We start from the raw sequence: 22962 nt of genomic DNA on the forward strand, positions 1-22962 counted from the left end.
TTACATATAAAAAGCAACTATCATTACTATCATCTAATTTAGCATGTGGGTGTCACCACACATTGTCTTGATCCAAACAATGTAGTTCTGTAGATATCATTTGTAACTGGTTGTTATAGCGAACATGCTATATCTGCTATGCTATGTAAAATGTTCAACCAACATGTTACAACTAATTTCTTGTCTTGTCCAACAAGATATCCAACTTACAATCATATACAATGTAGAAAAGTCATGCAATGAACCTTAACTGCCTAAAAAAACTTTACAACTACAAAACAAAGTACTTGAATAGCAAACTATACCTCCTGCTAACAATATTCTCTCATTTTCAAATTAGGCTACATAAATTACTCCTATCACAGGGCATCACGTGTTTGACATTTGTTTCAATGAAAACCAGTAATTTCACAACACTAACTCCACATTACAGGAATGATACGACAGAAATTCCAAACAATATGTCCCAATTAGGCAATGTCATTGTTGTAGTTTCCAGTAGCTTTGTTCCATAAATGCCTCTTATACTCATAGTTTTGTCAATGCCATAGGCTTACCTTAGAAACGTAGGTCAGGCCGAGTGTTTATCAGGTATTCTGTATGTCTTCCGCATTCAACTTCGGCAAAAAAAAAAAAAAAAATGCACCAGGAAGCCACGCCCGTTGTTAAAGGCTACGCACTTTACTTACGTAATGGCTAAAGTCCAGCAAGCTTTGGCTGAAGAGTTGATCTCTGTGTTTCTTTGGTACAAAAATAATGATAATGGCATTTAGGTTTCCTCCCAACCATTGTAAGTGATATTTAAAAGGGAGCACGTACACACACGCACGCACACGGCTAGAAATAACTGATTCATACCTATAGTCGCACAAATCCATTTAATCGTGGATCAATAGTTAGGCTATAAACAGCTATGCAATCAACACAGGGCTTTAATACAAGCTATTCTAACAAACACAACAAAGGTATTAACCAAAATAACTCTTATTGTGGCTCACCTAAACAAACTTGCATTGGTTTGTTTAAAGTAATCACTTTATCTTGTTTATTTTTTACATGTGTATTTCTTATATAAAATGAGTCAAACAATACAAACTAACTAACCTATTGTTGAGAGTGAAGGAATGACATTTTTTTCCCCAATCTCACACAACAACAAAATTCCAATAATTTTGCAATTATGGAAAGGCCTTTTATTTGTATATAATATAGCTAGATAAAAATTGTTTTGCAGTATTTAGAGTGCAACATAAAGAACACATAAAATAACAGTAACAGACTCAGCCGCACTGCATCAACAAACGAGCATAATCACTGGAAGGGCAATTAGAACTATACATGACTATTCTGCCTTCCCCCTACATACAAGTACAGCCACATTCTGCCATATAGTGAATCATGCACAAGTTGAAGGAGCTGATGGGATAATATTATACTCGAATTGTACCTTGTGCGATTTCTTGAGACAAAAAATAGATTGATTGAAGTATGACCAGCAGATCAACATAAACATCAAATATGACCAGCACTAAGAAGAAGTCATACTTCAACATTAGACTGCATATTCAGTTCAAACTGATGGAAATATACTGAAAAAATAAAACAGTAATGACACAAAGAACAGAGCAAAAGCTTGATATGTATATTACAAATCAACGGAAGAGTACAAACAGAACAATCTGTCCGCTACACACTGAGCAGTCAGTCGAGCATCTGGGTCACAGTCCCAGCAATCTGTTAGGAGCTCCTGCAGCACAGATCCCTGCAAGTTGGGAAAATGTTGTCAAATGTAATTCACTATCATAAACATTTTCATGAGCTATCCAGTACATCAAGTGAGAAGCACCTGTGTAAAAATACCTGTGGTAGCAATTCCCAGTGTTTGGGTATGGAGGGTCTCTTGTCCATGTGAAACACATGCTGGACGAGGCTCTCCAGTGTTACATTGGCTCCCAGCTCAGATTCATAAGGCAAAAGATGCTGTGGAGCAATACCGCCTGCAGATGGAGACATTTGCATAGTTTTCAATATCCATTTAGTAACATGACATAACAGGTCAATTGCATCAAGGCAGTCCACTGAGATATAGCTGATTACACAGATCAACCTCAGAGGAAAGTAGAAGCAAAAAGTATGAAAATCTGACAGTATTGATTGATGGGACGTCTATAAGTTTTGATTAATTATTAAGATGTGTGGCTTTTTTAGCTGAAAAATCCATCCCAATTAATGTCTTTTTCAAAAGTAAAGTAAGAATAAAATTCAGAATGGCTGAATCTAAGTGAAGTGCAGAGTTTCTGTGGATTGCTGTAGCAATTTTAAGGGTAGACAGAGAATTGAACACTTATCTCTGGATTATCTGATCAAGGAAGTTTACCTTCAAATAAATCCGAGCAGCGCATCCAGATTTCCCACAGCAGCAGTCCCAGCGCATATATGTCCCCCTGCATGAGACAAAAGCTGTTGCTCAGGTTTACGTGGCCTTCCAGGATCTCCGGGGACATGTAGCGCAGTGTGCCCAACTGAGTGTGACCCTGCAGATGAATAGTTATGTTAATTGGTTGTTTCCATGTGTTACGGCCTTCATTTATGAAGCTAAGCCAATGCTCAAAGGGGTTTGGAGGATGCAACATATAAGAAGGATGTCAGACATAAAGTTAACAATTAACCCGCAAGCTTTATTAAATTATTCAAAAATATTCTCTAAAGTAACAACCAAGGAGAGACAAAAAAGGACTGGAGATCACACAAAAAGAACAAAAGATGTTAAGACACTGGACCAACCTCACAACCTCCCGCGTCTCCCCCTTAACTACCTGAAAAGGATCAACTAATCCTAAAACGAACAAAAGAGACGAATAACTGAACTATGACCTCCAGCCCAAACTAACACAATAAACTAAAATAACTAAACGACAGCACCTAAACGTGCATTGAGGATGGAAAAAAAACCCCTGCTTTAGGTGAAAAAGTGAGGAAAGACAACTGCTCACGTGTGTGTGTGTGTGTGTGTGTGTGTGTGTGTGTGTGTGTGTGTGTGTGTGTGTGCGTGTGTGCGTGCGTGCGTGCGTGCGTGCGTGAGCACTGATTACACTCAGGTGTGCAACAGGCAGAGGGAGGAGGGTGGAGAGAGAGAGAGAGAGAGAGAGAGAGAGAGAGAGAAAAAGGATGCACACAGCAGAAGCACATGTAACACCCCGTATTAGATGTTGTCCCCCTGCATGTTCTCATTCAAGTAGATTTTTAACGACCGTGTGCAATGTACCGTGAATTAACAATAATAAGTTATGGCTGTACCCGCTCTCACCTCCATGTTTGTTGTGTGGCTCTGCCAGCGACGACGTCCTGAACAAAAACGCAGGATGGTTGAGCATCCAAAATCACACAGGACACAGGTCCCATCTGCTCTCACGAGCACGTTGGAGCTGCTGAAGTCTCTGTGGGCCACAGGTGGTTTATGCAAACCTGCAAAAAAAAAAGGCACACGTGTAGTAATATGAAGATCCTGATTTGTTTGGATCAAACAAATACACTTCATGCATTAAGCATAACAGCCTCCCCATGGCTGACAAAAGGTGCACCCACTACACGTGACTGACACACTGAACCACAATAGTTACCTCCTCAGTGATATCTTTTAATTGTGAAGCCTGAAAATCTGAAATCATCTGGAACAATACTCTTTGATAATTCTGTTAGCAAATAACAATTCAATCATGTCAAAAAATACTTGTCATGTTTCATATTTTAGCTACAATGTGTACATAGACCCACATGCTCGTTCAGTCATGCTTTCTACATTGGTAGGCTACAACATAGACATGCACATGCACAGTAATTTTTTGCCAATACCATGCATGTGAAGGTCAGAGTGGAGATAGGAAAGTCCCTGCGATAAAGACCGGCACAATTTCAGTGACAACATCCAGTTGCTGGTGTGTTTACACAGATAGGAGTGGAGAGAACCCTGAAATCAAAGAGACGCCAGTTAATTATATCCAGGAACGTGAACATCAAAGAATTTAAAGCATTTGGCCACATTGGCTTTATGTGTGCAGTTTCAGTTTTCAGAGTTTTTTCCCTGAAACCAGCAACCTAACATCCTAACTTGAATTCTTTCATTTTGAAATTCAAACAAGTGGTTGTCACTTACACATTCAGCAAATTGCAGGACAATGAGCCAACCGCCTCCATCCGGTTTCCTCCCAGTGCCCAGGAAGTGGACAATCCCAGCATGCTTCATCAATGGTAGCTCATAGACCTCCTTCTCTGCAGTAAATTTAGTTTTCCAGCCAGCAGGGAAAACTTTCACAGCCACTGTGGATCCCTGGTATTTCCCCCGCCAGACATTTGCAAAATGGCCATAGCCTACAATCTGAACAAAGGTATGAACATACAGGCTAAATAAAGGTACAAAAGATATATCACCTAACTGGATGATTTTTCAATATTTTGCACACAGCTGAGCGTACAGTATAAATCCATGTGATAGCTGGGCTTACCTGCTGTAGTTCAATGTTAGCGACATTGATCTCAGAGGTTTTTGTTGTTTGGCAGGAGCACAGTCGTGAGACACTGTAATCATCAAGAAAGGGTGTATTCTCTAAAATAATAGACAGGTCTTGTAATTAACACACACTCTCCAACAAAGTAAACAAATGTTTCTAGTAGCCAAATATTTATGTTTACCTTGATTAAGCTTCATTGGCCTCATTTTTAGCTGTATGTCTGATTCTGCGTCTGTACATTGAGAACAACAAAAAGTTAAAAAAAAAAAACATTATTATGTACATTGTGTGTAGCCTACACATTAAAGTGACAATAAAGTCACTTTTAATTTTTAAACTAGCCTGACTGAATAGCCATAGAAATCGGATTGAAGAGTAACACAGGACAGAGGTAAAAGGGAGTGTTATAGCAAAGATAAACACCAAGGTCAGTCTAGCAAAGAGAATGCAACAGTTACAAGGTCAAACATGGACATCATGAGAACTCTATTTCCAGGAACAAATGTGTTTACTGAGGGGTCAAGACAATAAACCCCTCTTGTGTTTGTGGCTTACTCAACAACTGCAAAAACAGTTACAAAAAACTGTTAACACATTGTAATGACATTCCATTTATTCTAGTTTAACTTCCACTTTCTGCTACTGTAACACATTATTAGCAACAACAATCGTGTCATTGATCACTGCTACAAAAACAGGTGTTGAGACATACTGCTACAACAATGCATACTCCAATCAGGACAGTGACATTCAATATAATTCTCATTGGTGTCCACTAAAGTAGAAAGTCAATTTTTTTGAATTTCTATCTTGATGTTCTTACAAAAATGATCTTACTTTTCTTTTTAAATCGGCTACTCCATTTGGCTGCAACAATCAGCAGCAGGAAGCACAGGACCAGCAATGTTCCAGTCAGAATTATTACAGCAGCTTTCTTGGGTTTAACTAAAAAGAAAACAAAAAGTGTCTGTTAATGTTGTCTGTGAATGACAAAAACCGCACCTTTTTGAGTTAATCAAGTTATTACTTTACATTTTCTTTACTAAGTGAATTTAGCTTCTTCTTCTTTTTTTTAAACAAACATATGATATTATCTGAAGAAATGTCATATTAAAAGGGGGTAGAGAATGGTTTAACTAGAGGAGACTGTGGCAGTGGGGTAAATTAAACATGATAACATTTTCTGTGATGAAAAGAAAAATATGTCACTCTGGTACAATGTCAGGATATTATTGTATCACTGTGTTGGTTGCAAGTAATATTCAATGATTAGGTAGCAATGCTATCATTCTCTTACCTAGAGAATAAGAATAGGTGGGTGGAGGCTCTGCTGACTCTGGGGTCCAAGTGATGTTGCTATTGCAGAGGTCTGTGTTGCACACACACTTAATGTGGAGACCGTTGTAGCGTATTTGTGACTTGCAGGTTGCATCTGGGCAAGACTTTTCAACAATATCACAAGCTGCAACAGTAAGAATAGTATCCAAATAGATACACATTAAAAAACAATGACATGAGAACCATAAAAAGCCTGCAGATTCATCTATATTTATCACACATTATATATACAATATACATTAAAGCAAGTAACCAGTTTCATGTCATGATCTTGGTTGGGTTTGAATTTATACCATGCAGAGTGGTCCAAATTAATTTATATTTCTTTTATTTATAGTGTTGAATCATAACAGAAGTTTTCTCAGGACACTTTCCAGAGGTTTAGACCACACTATAATTTACAGAGACCCAACAGAGCATGCATGCATTTGTTGCGTCCACATATCTTGAGTTTTACTACTGTTTCTTACCAAGAACGTCAACCTTTAGCTGGTCATCGATGACCTGATAATAACCCACGCAGCATTGGGTGTTCTCACAGAGCTGCACCGACCCACTCACATTGCCAACCTTTGAGTATGCTTTTGTCTGGGGAGTCACTTGGAATGCACACAGTCTCTTCTGAGGAAAAGACTGGCCGGAGATGCATGTAAGGATGCATTCTGGTAGGAGGAAAAAAGACAAACAGCTGCTGTGTGGTTTAAAAGGGAAAAAAATAGCTTTTCTCTCGGTTATCAACAGCAGGAATTGTAATCAGAGTTTAATAAGGTGAGGATTTTATTATTAAGGTTAGGAGTTAGGTACAATTCTACTGCTTCAGCAACACAGCAACTAATTACTGAGCTATAACATTACAAATCATAAATCAAACATCAATCAAAAGTAAACACAGAAAACAACCCAAAACAAAGCAAGAAACACATACCTGCAGCTTAAGAGTTTCAAAAGAGGGAGAGTTTTTTGTAAAGCAAGTTTACTCACCCGCAGCCAAAATCAGCCACCACTCTTGCAGAATCATGGTCACTCTGAGCGAGGCCCGGCCAAGCAGGGAGTGAGTATTTATCAGTCCTGGGAATGTGAGTGAGTTTCCCACGTTTCCTTGTATCACTCCCACTGCGACACACCTGCATGTACAACTTATGATGCGTGCCTGCCATACAATGGGAATACAGGACATTTATCAACATAATCATCTCTCACTGTTACGGAATATGACCTCATTTTATTATTAAAAGATATATAGTTATAAAAGGAAAATAAACAGAAAACCTTAATATTAGAAAAACAATAACAACAATACTAGTAGGCTAAGTCCAAAATATGACATTCCATGCAATAATTATGACTTACTAAATCAAAATTATGAGATACTAAATAAAAATTATGACTATTTCAATCAAAATTATTACTTTTTAAATATCAATTGTGAGATAGCAAGTCAGAAATTCAATACTTTGTCAAACATAGGTCAAGATTTGAATATAAATACTTTGGTTTATGATCCAATGCCTGCATAATGACATTCTTCTAGTTCTGTAGGAAAATGGTGTAGCTAAACTAGATTTTGCTCTTCATTGCTGAAAACGCCTACTTTTTCCTCTGAATTTCATATTAATACATATTAAATCCTGCTTTAACTTTTTATATGATAATTTACTGGAAACAATAAGCTACGTTGTGTTTTGTTATGCCAACATGCTGACCTAAGATGTTGAACATGGTAAACATTGTTAAATACTAAGCATTTCAGCATTATCATTGTGAGCATGTGGTATTATTCTTGCGTCTTGAAAGTCTGCATGTTTTGGTATTCAGTTCACCTCTTGAGGGTGGAGTTTATAGCGGCCTTTTCCGAGGCTGTGTGCATTCGTGCAGCCCTGAGGTACAAAACAAGCACATCTTATTTCCAATCACATTAATTGGACAGTTACCTGCGCGCGGGCGAGCCTAGCTAAATTTCAGAAGCTAGCTAGTGGGTACCCAGGTCAACAAGAATATAATGGTTAAGTAACTTAATATTACTCTATTGTCGGGCTTAATACACACTATTTTGCACTTTTTCAGATTTCAAATCTAAGTTTGTTGTTATGTCTTTTACCAGGCAGGGGTTTTAGGAATGAACGCCATCAAAAAAAAGTTTGTGTTGGCCGATGTTTTCGCAGAGGACTCTGAAAGTGAGCGCACATTTTACGGCTTTTCTGATGGTGAAATCAACGACCACTGCGATAAGGTAAATCATTTGGCTTAAATTAAGCGTACATGTTGCCAGATCCAGCATCGGCTTGGAAAGGTAAACATTAACCTGCGTCTTACATTTGGAATTGTTTTATGATCCATGCTGTAAAATAGTACGAGAAGTAGCTACGTTACTAATACGTTACCCTGAATGGATTTGTCATAATTAAATGCAGCTGACAGCAGAACACCAGTGAATCAACATTGAATCAATGTCCCCTTTAGCATTGAATATTAAACATCAACCAAAATGATTATTCAGATTGAATTTCAACATTGAATCAAAGTCACCATGCTATCTGGGAATGCTTTTTAAATTTTATATTTTTTTTCATATTTTACTATAAATGTGTAAGATATGAGATGGATCACAACCCAAATGAGAAATCCTCTGTATTTATCTACATCAGAATTCAAATTTTGAAGATGAAGATGAAGCCCAGTCTGACCTTTCCCCCAACAAGAAGAAAGCCACGTCCAAACCATCTTTTGGGGCCCAGAACTTCAGGCTGAGGGTGGCTCTCCGCTCTGCTCCCTCTACTCAGCAGTCCACTGATGATGAGGAAGAGGCAGAGGAGGAAGAAAAGATGACAAAAAAGAGAGGGGTGAAGTGGGCAGGAAAGACCAGTCAGGCTAAGAAGAAGAAACATGTTAAATTTGAAGATGAAGAGATAGCAGTGGCTCGGCCGTCTCCTTCTAAAGAGCATGGGTCCGATTCAGCAGAAGATGTATCCAAGTCTTTCCTGGCCAAGAGAGAGCAGAACATCAAGGCCAACAAAGCAATGGTAAACCAGAAACACAGAGAACCATATACAGAATTATAGTATCCTATTGGAAGACTGACAGTACAGCAATGTACTGTCAGAGGAAACTACTAGAACTGTTGGGTCCTTGTAAATTCTGGAATGTGGTCTAGACCTACTCTATCTGTAAAGTGTCTTGAGATGACTTTTGTTATGAATTGATACTATAAATAAAATTGAATTGTATTTAAAGTTATGGTTTCTCCAAATAGTGCCTAATACTACCCAGGGTTCCCACCACAAAAGAACACTTACTGTATGTTCATTGCTGTGTACCCCAAAGAGAGAGTTGTATATAAGACAGTTGCAAAATCTAGTCATATATACAGTATAATACGTTAAAATATACACTACCGGTCAAAAGTTTGGGGTCACTTAGAAATTTCCATTGCACTCCATTATAGACAGAATAGCAGCTGAGATCAGTTGCATTGTTTTTTTTTAACCAGGGCAGCAGTTTTCAGATTACATTATGTGCTGACATAATTGCAAATAGGTTTGCCAGTGTTTTTCTAGTTAGTTTTTTTAAAATGATATGAGATTAGTAAACATAATGTGCCTTTGGATGATTGAATGAATGGTTGGTGATAATGGGTAATGTAGATATTGCATTAAAGATCAGCCCCCCCCCACTCAGATCATCTGTTATTCTGTCTATAATGGAGTGGTATGGACATTTTTAAGTGACCCCAAACTTTGTGTGTGTGTGTGTGTGTGTGTGTGTGTGTGTGTGTGTGTGTGTGTGTGTGTGTGTGTGTGTGTGTGTGTGTGACTTGAATATCAATTACTTTAGACTTAATGTGTTAACATTAAATGAGGTCAGGAAATTTAAATATTGGATAAATTACTGCATAAATACCTTTTTTTAGTTTCAAGTTCTAGATTTGCCCTGCTAGACTGACTTGAGTTGTTTGTCATTTGCAGTGTCTTTTCATCCTCTGTTTTCTAACAGTTGGCTCAGCTGATGGCAGACCTGCAGAAGATGCCAGGAGGTGCCGGGATTCTGAAAAAACAAGCAGACAAACAGAAGACAAAAGAGAGAAGTTCTGTGAGTAGAAGATTATAAAAAACTACATTTTTTGCAGTTAATATGAGGGATGGTGAACAAATATGTTGATTCACCCACACAGAATCTTAAGCAAAATATGGAGGGGGGGGGGCCTCCATATTTTGCTTAAGATTCTAGAGTAAAGTTATGTGCTAACACAGTGGACACCCTCCTATTCTTTATCTTCAGAATTCAGCAGAGCTATTGAATAATAGCTTGTAAATAGACTTGTATGTACTGAAGGGATTTATCTAATATTGCCTGCAGCGGCCACCACGCTCTGGTGCAGCTGGAGGACCGTCCAGGAAGAACCCAGAGCGGGCATCCAGCAGACGGACCCGCTCTATGGGTGGGGGAGGTGAGGATCCTTCAGCCCCTAAGGAGGAAGAACTGGAGCTCAGCTTGGAGGATGAGCTGCTGGAGGTCCTCTGTCATTTATTAAGGACCAGTTGAAAATGTTTTTAAGAAGTATTTTTCATAGGACTGTATAGCATGTAAGACTGTGCGTTTGTGTGACACTAGCATTTACAAAAACTGATTGGGATGAGTAATGATGGTAAAAATCTGAGCTTTATATCTGTATCAGTGTGTTGTAACCTTTTATTTTTATTTTGTGTTGTAATGCGTACTGTACAATGGTTCAAGGTTACCATGTATTCGTCTTTGTTCATGTCTGTGTTTAGCTAACTTAGTCTGTATCTTTTCTATATCTGTGTAAAACCTCAAGCTAAATGAATCAGCACCGTCGTCTTTGTGTTCCAGGTACGTCGTAGCCGAGCCCCACAGCGCCGTGGAGCCCCAAGGCCTAATCAGTGTAAACCTCATTTTATCCGTCCTGTGGAGGACATCACAGAGGACGAGATCCAGCTGGTTGCAGAGAACTTGACTGATAAGGTCTACAACAGCGTCACAGTGAGTTAACTGCTGGACTCTACCTGCAATTGTTTTTCTTTTTTTCAGTGATATATATTGGGATGATGCATTATATTAGAAGATTTGATATCAAGTTTAGTTTGTTGCTAAATCAGAGACCACTAACAGAATCACTGTGGTTCAATGTCCTGATATTTGAAGGAACACTGAGGCCATCAGGTCACTACCAGGTGACAATCTCTCCATTACTGAAGCCTAAAAATCATGCTCAAACCCGGCATAGCAGAATATGCACAAAATGTAATAAAAAATGTCAGCGTACCTGTCCACCATCTCTTGACAGGGTTTCTTTGCGTATATTCAGGGCTCCACGTGTCATCAGTGCCGTCAGAAAACGATTGACACTAAGACTTGCTGCCGCAGCGAGGACTGTCGTGGGATTCAGGGTCAGTTCTGTGGGCCGTGTCTGAGGAACAGATATGGAGAGGATGTCAAGAAGGCGCTGCTTGATCCGGTCAGACTACTGACACACCAACACACACTCTACACCTGCGTCACTGCACAAAAGCTTCATTTTGCACACACTGCTTTAGTACAGTACTGCAGTGTAGTAGAGTATTGCTAAATTCAGCAAAAAGGGCAGGGATTGATACAGATGTTGTTTAAAAATCAGTTGTTATCAGTACCTTTCACATTGACATATGACTCTGAGCTCTTGAATCTTTTCAACACTTGGACCAGCAACTTTTTATTAAGTGCCAAGACAAAAAGTGGATAACGACTTTAAGCTTGACAACTTTTTTAAAGGTAGTTGTACACAGGCTTTGTCTCTCTGTGCTGTTCATCATTTGCACCTTAGGTAAACAACCCTGCAGGCATACATCTTGAAGTGATGGCACTTGTGCTGAAAATTTAAATTTTTATTTTTCACTCTTTGAATTGATCAGCAAATAAGTACAATAAGATATGGGGACTTTTTTTTTAGAATCAGACTCGTTTATTTGCCATGTATGAGGACACATAGGAAGAATTTTTCTTTGGAACATTGTTGCTCAAAAAACAAAACAACCAAACTATATATACACACTAATATACACATACTCTAAACAGAAACAACATAGAGGCAAGATTAGATTAGATTATGTAAGGGAACAAGTCCCATTACCTGACTCCCAGTAGAAGGAGTGGAGACGTGCTTTATATTTAGTTAACTTACTTTTCATCCGTGGATATGTATGGAAGTTCCATAATGTGTGAGGCGGTAGTGTTAACCATAATGCAGTGATGATTTCATAGTTTTTTTTATTGTGTTGGTGTTTGTTAGTGGTGTCAATACGTTTTAATGTAAGAATGTCATGTTGAAATGAACAACCTGTTGTGTCTATGTTGCATTGCCATAAAAATGTTAATGAAGAAAATGAACAAATTGTTTTGCTTGTGTCTTTCTCCGATTTAGGTAATTTTAGTGATTCACCTTTTGGTTATCTCCTCAGGAGTGGAAGTGCCCTCCTTGTCGTGGCATTTGCAACTGCAGCTTCTGCCGCCAGCGTGAGGGACGCTGCCCGACTGGCATCCTGTTCCCCCTGGCTCAGTACCACGGCTTCTCTGACGTCCACTCCTACCTCAGCAGGTGGGGACACTACACCAAGGTTTAAACTGATACGTTTGGGTGTTCTTAATTTGCAGACTACTGTAACAGCAACATATTTTGTGTTTCCCACACATAAACTAATTTGTGGCAGTGCGCCACAGAATCAGCACCGGTCGTCACATGTTGTGTTTCATTATTCTTTTTTTCTCTTAACGCTATTTAAAACACGCAGCGTATTTGTTCAGCTGCATTTCTTTTCCCTGCTCTCTCTCACTCACACACACACACACACACACACACACACACACAGCCCCTCCGCTCCGTGCACACCACGTCTGTCTTCATGAAAACGAGATCATCCCTGGAAGCTTGGCCAATTTGGTGCACAGAAGACGGCTGGCTAAATTCACAAAATTTTGGTATCTTGTGACAAACTGCAGAAATTCCGCGGCCACACCGCTGTGAAAGCTCTTGGAACAACATTAGAGTTTGGTTGTTACCCCTGTCCGCAGCAGTCTCCTCCACTCCGTATCTTTTATAATGGAGCTACCCGAACCTAACCACTAATGGAGCTAATCGTTGCTAACTGAGCCTTCAGTTGTTTCTCCGTGCCTGAATCCATGTATTTATGGACTTGAGCCTGAATAAAACCAGAGATTTGATTAAATTGGCAGTAAAAGGTTTAAATTACACCTCACTTTTAATGACGGAAATCTTCAGATAAGATCTTAAAAATGCAATAAGGATATGTTGCTATAGTAGCCTTCAAAACAGTGTGTTTACGATCCCCAAAAGCACAGAATAAAACAAAGATCGAACAATTCCATTTTTTTGTTACTTTAGATAGCTTTAGTCTTTTATGATTTAACAGGAATTCGGAGGAGACGACAATGTTGAGATTTTTAATAACATGTAACTGTCTAAGGACCGTAGTATTAATGTTAAGTTAGTTAGCCTGTTTGGGCTCCAGGTAATCGGGTATTTTATCTGCTGAAACGTAACATTTGAAAAACCAACCAAATTGAATTAACGAAGTACACCATGGCTACACTTACTCTGTATTGTCTTTTAGTCTGTTTTAATATTTAAAGTTATGTATTTCTTAAATATTTAAAGTCAAAACGATGACTAGTCATTGTTTTCAATAAATAGTTAATACATTTTTGTTTTAGTTTATTACTGAACCTACCCCCCACAAGTAAACACCTGTGGGAAACGGTTACATAATCCTTTTTTTTGGTCCACAATGCAACCCCTCTGGGTCCAACGTAGTGGCCCAGGGTAGGTTCTAGCAGAAAGTAGGGCATTCCATTATTCAGTCAAGGGGTTAGCCATGATCACAAACCTAGTTAGGATCCTGCAAGTCCACCTTAATGAATAGCAGTAAGTGTTGGAACTGACTAAACATCTACAATGTTTTATCTCCTTACAGCCTCCGTAACAAACTGAAGAGTGAGGACAACGATGTAGAGATGTGATAACACTAGGTGGTGCAAATGTTTAAACTGTTGATTGTATCCCTATTCAAGTCTGTTTTTATCCTAGTAAAATATACACTGCCTGCCATGTGATTTTAAATGAATAAAGACTTTTTTTTTTTGACCAGCTGATTGTTGGATTGGGACAAGTTTTGCAAAGAAAAGAGACCATAGTGTATTCATAATTTTAATCCAGCTGTTGGCATTTGCAGTAGTTAAACACAATATAAAATCCCTTATTTAAAACGGGGCAAAAGAAATAAGAGCACTTGTTGTCCAATGAACTTAATCTATAGTTTCAAAAGGAGAGCTTTTTAAACATAATGTTCTGACATAATACATGTTAATTTTCTCAAAGCAGAATCCTAAAGCAAAGAAAACAATATTCAACAGTGGTGAGAAGCATCTATTCCAAAAATACGTTGACCCATAATACATTAGCAACATAATTGGAAAACAAAGGGATGTGTCCGGTGCTTGCCTCAAGCTGGATCTTTTCCAGTTAGAACTTTAACATATGCATTACAAGAGTAACAGTTATTAGAAAGTTCATGAACAAAAAGCTTTCCTAGTTTTGCTTATAAAAGGAGTATGAACCTTTGGTTTTGAGCGTACATATTTATGCTGTCTGGACATTATTACAGATTACTTCACTCTGACCAGATATGACTTAAAACAGTTTTCCAACAAAAAAAACAGACTGACTGCAAGCAAAGATGATACCACCGGGACAAGAGTACTGGGAAAATCTGGACTGTATAGAATACATTATTCTATGACAAAGGCTTATAAATTTAAACATTTAATCTACATATATAAAAGTAATAACATAAGATTAAGATTGATTGCGCATGAGAGGTTCATACAACTGAAAGGCAATTTCTTGCAATCATGTAAAAATGATCCTGCCTAAGCTAAGAATGTGTGTAGCTTTTACATTACCAAAAATACTTAAAAAAAAAAAGTTTTGCTATGATATACATATCAAAAGCATGATGGCTTGAATGTGTGTACCCATATAAAGAGATTAATGATTTATTCTCAGGATTTCAGTGCCCCGACACATTCTCACTGATTAGTGCTCTCTGACCTGGTCGTGACCTGGTGTATTCCAGCCCTCAACGGCTCACCCTAAAACACTTCCATATTATTCCTCATACTGGGATTTTAAGTTTGAACACTGCCCATTCTCCCAAAACTGCTACCAATTCAAAAAATAATTGCTGCTCCAGATTGTTATAATTTCAGTTTAAGGGGTGAATACAGCATTATGGGCCAGTTGGCCTGAGGGGGAGGATGAACAATCAAAGCTCACAGTCTTGGAAACAAGAGTGAGAGCCTAAGTTAGTAGTGTCATCTCATTACTAAAATAAGTTTAGAGAGGATATTACTAGCTCCCAATTAAATATCGAGTGCCGGTCAGTGTACTGTGATATTGCAATCCAAATACAAGTCATATTTTGAGTCTATGCGTGGGACAAGTGTTAGTGTAGTTCCATTTCAGGGGAAATAAGATTTCATGATGTCACAAGTCTAACATTTTTATCCAACTCTGACATTAAAATGCCACCGGTATCTAAATTCAAGATGGGGATCCGTTTCCCTGCCTCAGTTCTCAAATTCAATAGTGTCTGTTGTGATGCATGTGTGTCTGAAGCCTTTGATGGGCTCTGAGTCAGACATGCCCTTCACCCCAAAATGTCCAAATGCAACCACCACCAAAGCCCTCCCTTAGTAGCTGTTGCCATTAATTTGGTGAAGGTCCACCTGCATCATGTTGATCCCACTGCTAGCTAATCGAGCTATACTCTCTGCAGATAAGGTTTCCATGGTGACAATGGTGTGCTGGTCACTGGGTGACACTGCTCCTGTGCCGATTTTTGTTCCTGCTGTAGGGGAAGCAGCACCCGTCGAGACTGCGGTGCTGCTGATGGTAGCAACGGCTTTCTTGTTTAAGTGGGTTTTGGTGTGCTTGGAGAGATGATCGCTGCGCATGAAGCGCTTGGGACACTCTGGACAAACAAATCTTTTTTCACCTTAAAATGGAGAAATACAAATCAATATTAAAAAATAGCAGCTAGTATCAGACTACAACAGACTGTTGGCTATGCAGTTGAAAGTGTCCTGTTTAGGAAGGATTAATGCAATGTACTGCAGTGTAGAATACATTTTTAGATTTTGGAAGGAAATAAAAATATGCAAGATATGAAGGGTATGTAGTATTCAAAAAGGATAATCCTTAAGCAGCAACTAATTATCAGTTAATCTGTCAATTATCTTGATAAATCTGGCCCATAAAACTAATTTTCTGGAGCCCCCAACTGACATATAGGTATTTACTTTTAATATGATATAAGACAAAAACAAAAAGCATCCACTATATAACCTAAACAAATCAAATATTAAAATAGCTGGCAATTTAATTTCTGTCGATTTATTTAATCCTGCTGCAAAAAAATTGATTCCCTGGAAAGTTGTGTTGCCCAAAAAATATGACAGGCATAACTTTTACCATGTTTACATTTAAAACAAAGCATGTCTTTGGACTTATTGTCAACTTTGAGGTTTGTCTTTGAGTGAGATCGTTTGTCCCTTTTCATCATGCCAAATAATCCAAACTAAATCCTCACCTGTGTGCGTCCTCTTATGGCGCTGAAGCTCATCTGAGCGGGTGAATCGTTTGCCACAGAAAGACCAGCCACAGACGAAGGGTCGCTCTCCCGTGTGCCAACGCAGATGGGCCCTCAGGTGGGATGTCTTGCCGTAGATCTTCCCACAGCCTGAGATGTGGCAAATGTGCTGCTTCTTTTTAGTTGGGTCACTGATGTAAAAAGCATAAATCAGTTGGAGGGTTACAAAGTTTAACTAAATTCAGAGGACACATACAAATTTAGCTGAAATGTAAAAGATCACTTACTATGCTAAAACATAATTTAATTAACGCCTCAATGTAAAAAAATAAAACCTGAACATTATCAGCATCACTACAGTCAACTTGACAGCAGTAGACCTGCCTCAGACTATACAGGGGTACCCAAAGGAAAGTGGGTGAATGACATACCGTCCTTCTCCATCCTTGCAGAAGGGGCAGGTACAGGCTTCCCTGCGGTTTCGTCGGCTTTGAGGTTGTGGGCTTGTGTCCTCATCATCCATAGCTGTGCCATCATCCAAACTTTCTCCGCCTGTCTGTAGCGCCTGCTCTCCTGCAGTCATGGCATAGAAAATACTTGTGAACTAACTTCTTACGTTAAGACATATTATTCAAGTTCGGAACACTCCAAATATTTCACTCATACATCCAGTTTTTCTTCAATTAAAAAAATCCATCTCATTCCTCAGAGATTACAGCTTGCTACCATTTAAGAACCTTAAATGTCCAACACTACAGGGCCCATTGATTATTGCTTGAAGAAAGCAGGAACACAGAGTAATCTATTTACATCTAATAAGATCTACTGCAAGTAATTTACACTGTTACTTACCGAAATTGTTTTTTATTTTATTAACAAAGTTATTCACTTAAAAGAAAGCGGTTTGGGATTGCCTCCGCACGGCTCTTACAGACCGTTCCCCAACTTGTCAAATACACGTTTTTTCCCCACAACCCTCTGCGTTTGATACTGACGCACAAGGCACTTCCATGCACTGACATGCAGCAGGGCTGGACAGGCCGACAGAACAAAGAACAGAGAAGCTCGGATTACAACACAACAAGGGAGTGAGACTTCATTCTCTGCTCAGGACGCCATTACTTTATATCTTTTAAGGGTGGGAATCTCTGGGCACTCACAATTCAATTCCGATTCAGAGGCAATGATTCAATTCTAAACCGATTGATGTAACAATTTTTTTTTTTTATGTACATTTCTGGGCGTGATTTAAAAAAACTATACATATAAAGCTGAGTTGTTAGATTGTGACTTATTTTTCACATTTTTATGAAAGGTTTTGTCTACTGAAGTTTTTATTTTGTAGTCATTCCTTGCTTAAGCTTTAAACATACTTGTGAAAGTCACCTCTCACAGTGATCCTCCTAAAGTAAGCATTTGTAATGTCAGCACAGACACTGATGTGTAGTAAATTCCATTTCCAGTCCATTCAGGACTGCTAGTCTAAACAAAGCCGGCTACATATTAGCTGATGGGAAGCACATGAAAAGCAAACTACATGCACTAAAAACAGACAATAATTCCTCACAAAACATCACAAATGTAGACTAGCAAATGTACAGACCTAATGTGAGGGGCTAATAACAGAACTAAAGAAGGGTTTAGACATGATAACGTTGCCATAAGATGGGAGGGGTCAAGTTACACCCTTACTAGACACAGAAGTTGTGGCCAACCTACAACAACAATACTATAATCTGACCATAGTCTGAGGAGAAGCAGTGTCACCAAGATTTTTTTTCTGTTCTTCCAGAACAATCGCATCTAGTGCAGTAAAGATCTTAGGGAAACACTGGGCTAGCTGAACTGGTTAAACCAGTATAGTCACACACACAGCAAAAGAGATGCTTTGCATTAGAGCACAACCAATATATTGGCTGGCCAACATTATCGGCCAATATTAGGCATTTCCTGATCCATTGGTATTTATAACTGCCGATTTAAAAGAAAGAAAAACAAATTCATCGGAATCATTTGACAAATAAATGATGATTCTGATAAATGAATATTTTAAAAATAAAACCAAACTCAACCATGTTACGAGCATTGGTGTTGCATAGTTTGTCCACCAGAGGCCACTCTACAACGTCCCTGTTCGCAACACTAATGTGTTTTTGTTCAAAGGACTTTAAGTTTCATATCTTAAGTTTGTATTTTTATACATTTTATTTATCAGAACTTTATATATTTTGATGTTACTCTGTTCTGTTGTGACAATAAAAAAAAAGCATTATATATTTGTGAGAACTTAACTACAAATAACTAAGGTTAGGGAAATCAGTTTATGTTTTGTAACTCGTTTCTGGATATTATATATATAAAAAATACCAGCTGATCTGAGTGGGGGGGGGGGGGGGGGGGGGGGGGGGGGGGGGGGGGGGCTGATCTTTAATGCAATATCTACATTGCCCATTATCAGCAACCATTCACCCAATGTTCCAGAGGCACATTCTGTTTACTAATCTGATATCATTTTAAAAAACTAACTAGAAAAACATTGGCGAACTCTTTTGCAATTATGTAAGCACATAATGTAATCTGAAAACTGCTGCCCTGGTTAAAAAAACAATGCAACTGATCTCAGCTGGTATTCTGTCTATAATGGAGTGCAATGAAAATTTGTGAGTGACCCCAAACTTTTGACTGGTAGTGTATATATATATATATATATATATATATATATATATATATATATATATATCGGATTTTTAAATAACCAAATATTCGTATTGGCCTTAAAAATCCGTTAATCGGTCAAGCTCGCTTTGCATTTTTTCTCTTTGGGAAAGTAAACCCAATTTTCTAGACTAAACATATTTACTCAAACCAACTGCCAGTTAGTGTATTGCTAAACAATTACTTTGTCCTAAAAGAGTTGCTGGTTGTTTGTCTTGCCTAAACTAACTCAAGCTAAACACAATCAAAAAAGGTTAATTTTGGCATCTGTTATTTTGATTGCAGTAAAAATGAATGTGAAGATGTCTGAAAAGTAATGGGTACAAATGAAAAAGTCAAATAACATAACCAATTCAATTTTGAAATATGGACACAGTCCTGCATGAGGATTGCATAGTTTAGTTTAAAGTATTTCGTCACACAAGGGCTGCTGGGTTTTCCTGAGTCAACTACTATGTTTTTGTTTTAATACTGAACATCAATGATTCCTGGAAAACAGGCTACTGCCTTACCTGCTGTGCCAGCGATGGTGATGGGAACAGTCTGCAGCTGGTGCAGCTGGTGCATCTGCAGCCCGGGGCCTCCTCCGAGTGTGTTGAGATTTATGGTCTGGATGCCTGGGATCTGCACTGTGTTAACAGCAGCAGCACCCTGAGCCTGGCCAAGTTGGGGGAGGGACTGCATTGGGGCCAGCGTGATCTGAGGTCCTGCTGGATTCTGGATCTGAATGGTCTGCCAGCTCACCTGGCCATTGGGGCCTACAGTGCGCAGGAGGATGGGGCCTGTGTTTGGCATAATTTGAAGATTTTGAAGCCCTTCCTGACTGAGTGTTGGAGTTGCAAACACCTGACCACCAGCCTGGATGGTCTGGAGGGGGGTTCCACCTTGGATAACCTGCTGAGGCTGGATAAGGATCTGCTGTGGCTGCTGCCCGTCTCGGTGGTCTGGCTGTATTGGGACACCTAGAGAAGATGCAGTGTTCTGCTGGAATGACCCAGTCACCACTCCATTGCTGTTATGTGTTTGGGTCATTCCATAAGAAGTGGTCTGTGTGGTAACAGTGGACCCACTTGTCATGTAACTTGCCCCGCTGGACACTGGATGTTGCTGTATAAGTTGGTTTCCCCCTGTATCCCCTCCACCACTCGCATCTCCCCCTCCGCTTGTTCCAGTGCTAACGGGCACCAAAGTGATGTTTCCATTTAGTGACACAGGCATATTTGCCAGGAACTGGTGCTGGTTTTGTAACATGCCATTGCCTAAGCTTATATTTTGTATGGGGATGGCTCCCTGAAGGAGACTGGGCATCGTTATGATGTTTCCTGCTGCCCCAGCTCTGTTGGTTGCAGCTATGATCTGCTGGCCATTAGAGGACGACACTATCTGAAACTGCTGGCCTGGTCCAGTGGTAGGTACCCCAGAATCCTGATGAGCATGTGCCAACTGCAGTGTCTGGCCATCTACTGTCTGAAACTGGGGAATAACCTGGTACTGAATGTTGGGCATCATACCCGATATGGTGGTAAGCATCTGCTGACCCTGCATGGATGGAGCCTGAGCTACTACGTATTGCTGTGGCTGTTGCTGCTGTCCCTGAGTGCTCACCACAGCTGCTGAAGGGGACAGCACCTGTCTGCTCTTGCCTATGTCTCCTACTGTCACCATCACCCCCGAAGAGTCGGTGGTGACGGTGTTAGTGCCTGAGGTTGTTTGAATGCTAAGTGGGATAACCTGCCAGCCGTTGGCACTGGAGGTGAAAGCACCCTGGTTTAGGTCCAGCTGTTGCTGCTGGTTTTGTTGTTGCTGGTCTGCAGGGGAATCATTCTCTCCTGGGGTGTCAATTCGACTGCATGTGGCTGCCAACAAGGCGAGAGGAGATGGCTGCTGTGAGTCCTGGAAAGGGAATAACAAAAGAGGAAAAGGAACATACAGTACACGTTAATGCTGCAGCCGAGTACAACTATAAATGGCTGTCAGAAGGTCCACTCATCAAAATCTACCGATCCAGTTCAAAACTGTAATATTAAAAAGGAAATTATACCAGTACAGTTATTCTAACAATCATGTTTGGTGCATGTCCATAAGCAACCTTAAAAAGTGCTTCACAATAAATCAGCAGATAAAAATATAAGATAGATAATCGCATGATTTGAAACATTGACATCACAAGAAGGATGGCCTGAACTTAAAAGGCAAAAGGATGTCTTAAAATAAACCTTTTGACTTAAATAAATGATTTCCAATTCATGTGATGAGTTTGGATTTTAAATTTTAAAAAATTATGTGACTGGCTTTGTAAATACCAATCTATCCATGGCATGCTACAATGGTCACATGCCTTTCATAACATTTAACCTATGTTTTGTTCATGCAAGTCTCCTTCCAGCATTTCACAGAGAGTGGGACCGTATTAGTCCGAGGGGAAGCAGGGTGGGTGATTATGGGAGGGACCGCATTTTTTCCAGAGCAGCGGCGGGCTCGGCTTCCCCTCCCCCCAAACCCACCCATCTCCCTCCCACACATTATTTTGCCCTATAAACTGACACACTGCTCTAGCCACCCCCTCCATGGCCAGCCAAATGGGCCGAGCGAAATGCACATGAAGTGCCGGGGTTTGATGGGAACACCCCGTGTGGGCGAAATTTACCTGCCCATTCTCCACCCCAATGACATGTGCTCTGGAGAGAAAATCAACAACCTGTCCAAGCCCCGACAGACATGAACAACATACATACACAAACTATTAAGGAATACATACCGTGAACAGTGGACATGAGCGGGGAAGTTTTTTTTGGGATGACAATAATCTGATTTGGCAAAAAAAAAAGCGAGAGTCCGGTTAACTTACTTGTGAATTTGTGTTTCGCTTTTGATTGTATCCTCCGCCGCTCTCCACAGCGGCCATTTCACCCTGCTGCTGATCTGCGGAAGACGAGTTTGTAAGATCACTTCTGATAAAGTTGCTACATTTAAAAACAGACCATCAAACTGAGTTAACACTGTATTCGGCAATGGGGAGGGAACACAAAGTACACGTATGGTCTGCCTCACAAACAGAACTGAACTTTAAGAACCGTCTGACGTGAAGCAACTCAGAAGAAATGCAAGGAAATCCATGCCACAAGTGCTCCAAAGGGCCAGCTAGCCTATTAGCTAAGCTAACATGAACTCACCACAACAAGTAACGTCAATGCTCAGGAAAAAGAACTACTAGCTCAGTGTTAGCTACACATACCGACATAGTTTCAACTGCACTAACGTTACTAAATGTAACTTAGCTAGTGCACGTGGATTTGATCAAATTCAATTATTGTGTAAGCAGTGCCAATTAAGAACAAAAGTTACGTTAACGTTACACAGGTCGCTAGCTTTCCTTGGTTGGCTAAATGTTGTTGGCGACCATCAGCAGTTAACTAACGTTACTCACTTTTAAACTGATTGAGACGCTAGAAAACAATCCAACTTTAGCTAGACTGTGATTACATTTAAAACATATACTTTACTTATACATAGAAGTGTTAACGTAATGCTTCGTACACGGCATGCCACTGACAAAAAGTTCACTTACTGCTCATTATTTGAAGACGGGAGGAGTTTCTCTGCTCTTTTTTCGGGTTGACAACTTTTCGCAACTTCACACAAACTTGACGGGCTCCCCCTATGAAGGCGAAACCCGAGTGCGTTCGATTTATGGACCCGCGAAGGTGGTAACCTACGAGCACGAACATTGACAAGAAATTAGC

General features: G+C 39.6%; 4 protein-coding genes across 10 annotated transcripts in view; 1 reads left to right on the top strand and 3 right to left on the bottom strand.

The window, feature by feature from the left end:
* Positions 1-751, bottom strand: part of prr13 (proline rich 13) — a 2926-nt gene extending 2175 nt beyond the window's left edge. The window contains exon 1 of one of the 3 annotated variants that reach the window (XM_032514501.1): positions 558-738. The gene's annotated coding sequence lies outside the window, so the exon portion shown is untranslated. Of the gene's footprint in view, positions 1-557 lie in introns of all 3 variants that reach the window. The other 2 variants (XM_032514502.1, XM_032514503.1) reach the window with 2 other exon arrangements.
* Positions 752-1170: 419 nt separating this feature from the next.
* LOC116688447 (anti-Muellerian hormone type-2 receptor) lies at positions 1171-6995 on the bottom strand. Of its 2 annotated transcripts, XM_032514486.1 has the most exons (12): positions 6828-6995; positions 6317-6508; positions 5806-5970; positions 5346-5453; positions 4690-4740; positions 4503-4603; positions 4154-4375; positions 3853-3967; positions 3308-3465; positions 2378-2534; positions 1861-1997; positions 1171-1762 (listed from the first exon to the last, which is right to left on the bottom strand). In XM_032514486.1, exons 1-12 carry the CDS (start codon positions 6862-6864, stop codon positions 1646-1648), a joined length of 1560 nt encoding a protein of 519 aa, XP_032370377.1. In that variant the 5' UTR covers positions 6865-6995; the 3' UTR covers positions 1171-1645. The 2 variants fall into 2 exon arrangements, with proteins under 2 accessions (XP_032370377.1, XP_032370378.1); XM_032514487.1 differs by lacking the exon at positions 4690-4740.
* Positions 6996-7651: 656 nt separating this feature from the next.
* Positions 7652-14222, top strand: LOC116688605 (cell division cycle-associated protein 7). 2 transcript variants are annotated; one of them, XR_004331812.1, is made up of 9 exons: positions 7652-7848; positions 7948-8076; positions 8492-8866; positions 9837-9932; positions 10200-10355; positions 10695-10844; positions 11170-11251; positions 12299-12435; positions 13829-14222. XR_004331812.1 is itself a non-coding variant. In XM_032514751.1 (9 exons), the coding sequence occupies exons 1-9, from the start codon at positions 7846-7848 to the stop codon at positions 13872-13874; spliced, it is 1242 nt and encodes a 413-aa protein (XP_032370642.1). In that variant the 5' UTR covers positions 7652-7845; the 3' UTR covers positions 13875-14222. The 2 variants fall into 2 exon arrangements, 1 of the variants encoding a protein (XP_032370642.1); XM_032514751.1 differs by having other exon boundaries at positions 11170-11319.
* On the bottom strand, positions 14049-22962 carry sp1 (sp1 transcription factor). Of its 3 annotated transcripts, none has more exons than XM_032514741.1 (6): positions 22788-22962; positions 22068-22141; positions 19732-21112; positions 16936-17077; positions 16505-16695; positions 14049-15910 (listed from the first exon to the last, which is right to left on the bottom strand). In XM_032514741.1, exons 1-6 carry the CDS (start codon positions 22945-22947, stop codon positions 15606-15608), a joined length of 2253 nt encoding a protein of 750 aa, XP_032370632.1. In that variant the 5' UTR covers positions 22948-22962; the 3' UTR covers positions 14049-15605. The 3 variants fall into 3 exon arrangements, with proteins under 3 accessions (XP_032370632.1, XP_032370633.1, XP_032370634.1); XM_032514742.1 differs by lacking the exon at positions 22788-22962 and adding an exon at positions 22647-22770; XM_032514743.1 differs by lacking the exon at positions 22788-22962 and adding an exon at positions 22638-22761.

The sequence above is a fragment of the Etheostoma spectabile genome, chromosome 4, assembly GCF_008692095.1.
Source record: "Etheostoma spectabile isolate EspeVRDwgs_2016 chromosome 4, UIUC_Espe_1.0, whole genome shotgun sequence".
NCBI classification, from domain to species: domain Eukaryota; kingdom Metazoa; phylum Chordata; class Actinopteri; order Perciformes; family Percidae; genus Etheostoma; species Etheostoma spectabile.

What these genes read in the sequence shown, in the direction of transcription:
- LOC116688447 (XM_032514486.1), bottom strand. Translation starts at nt 6,864, where the DNA reads ATGATTCTGCAAGAGTGGTGGCTGATTTTGGCTGCGG. An exon ending in CTAACATTGAACTACAGCAG is followed by an intron (nt 4,376 to 4,502) that starts GTAAGCCCAGCT and finishes ACCTTTGTTCAG; the next exon opens with ATTGTAGGCTATGGCCATTT. An exon ending in ACTGGGAATTGCTACCACAG is followed by an intron (nt 1,763 to 1,860) that starts GTATTTTTACAC and finishes CCCAACTTGCAG; the next exon opens with GGATCTGTGCTGCAGGAGCT.
- LOC116688605 (XM_032514751.1), top strand. An exon ending in AGGTCTACAACAGCGTCACA is followed by an intron (nt 10,845 to 11,169) that starts GTGAGTTAACTG and finishes GCGTATATTCAG; the next exon opens with GGCTCCACGTGTCATCAGTG. An exon ending in GTCCACTCCTACCTCAGCAG is followed by an intron (nt 12,436 to 13,828) that starts GTGGGGACACTA and finishes ATCTCCTTACAG; the next exon opens with CCTCCGTAACAAACTGAAGA.
- sp1 (XM_032514741.1), bottom strand. Translation starts at nt 22,947, where the DNA reads ATGTTCGTGCTCGTAGGTTACCACCTTCGCGGGTCCATAAATCGAACG. An exon ending in TGCAAGGATGGAGAAGGACG is followed by an intron (nt 16,696 to 16,935) that starts GTATGTCATTCA and finishes TTTTTACATCAG; the next exon opens with TGACCCAACTAAAAAGAAGC. An exon ending in CCATAAGAGGACGCACACAG is followed by an intron (nt 15,911 to 16,504) that starts GTGAGGATTTAG and finishes CTCCATTTTAAG; the next exon opens with GTGAAAAAAGATTTGTTTGT.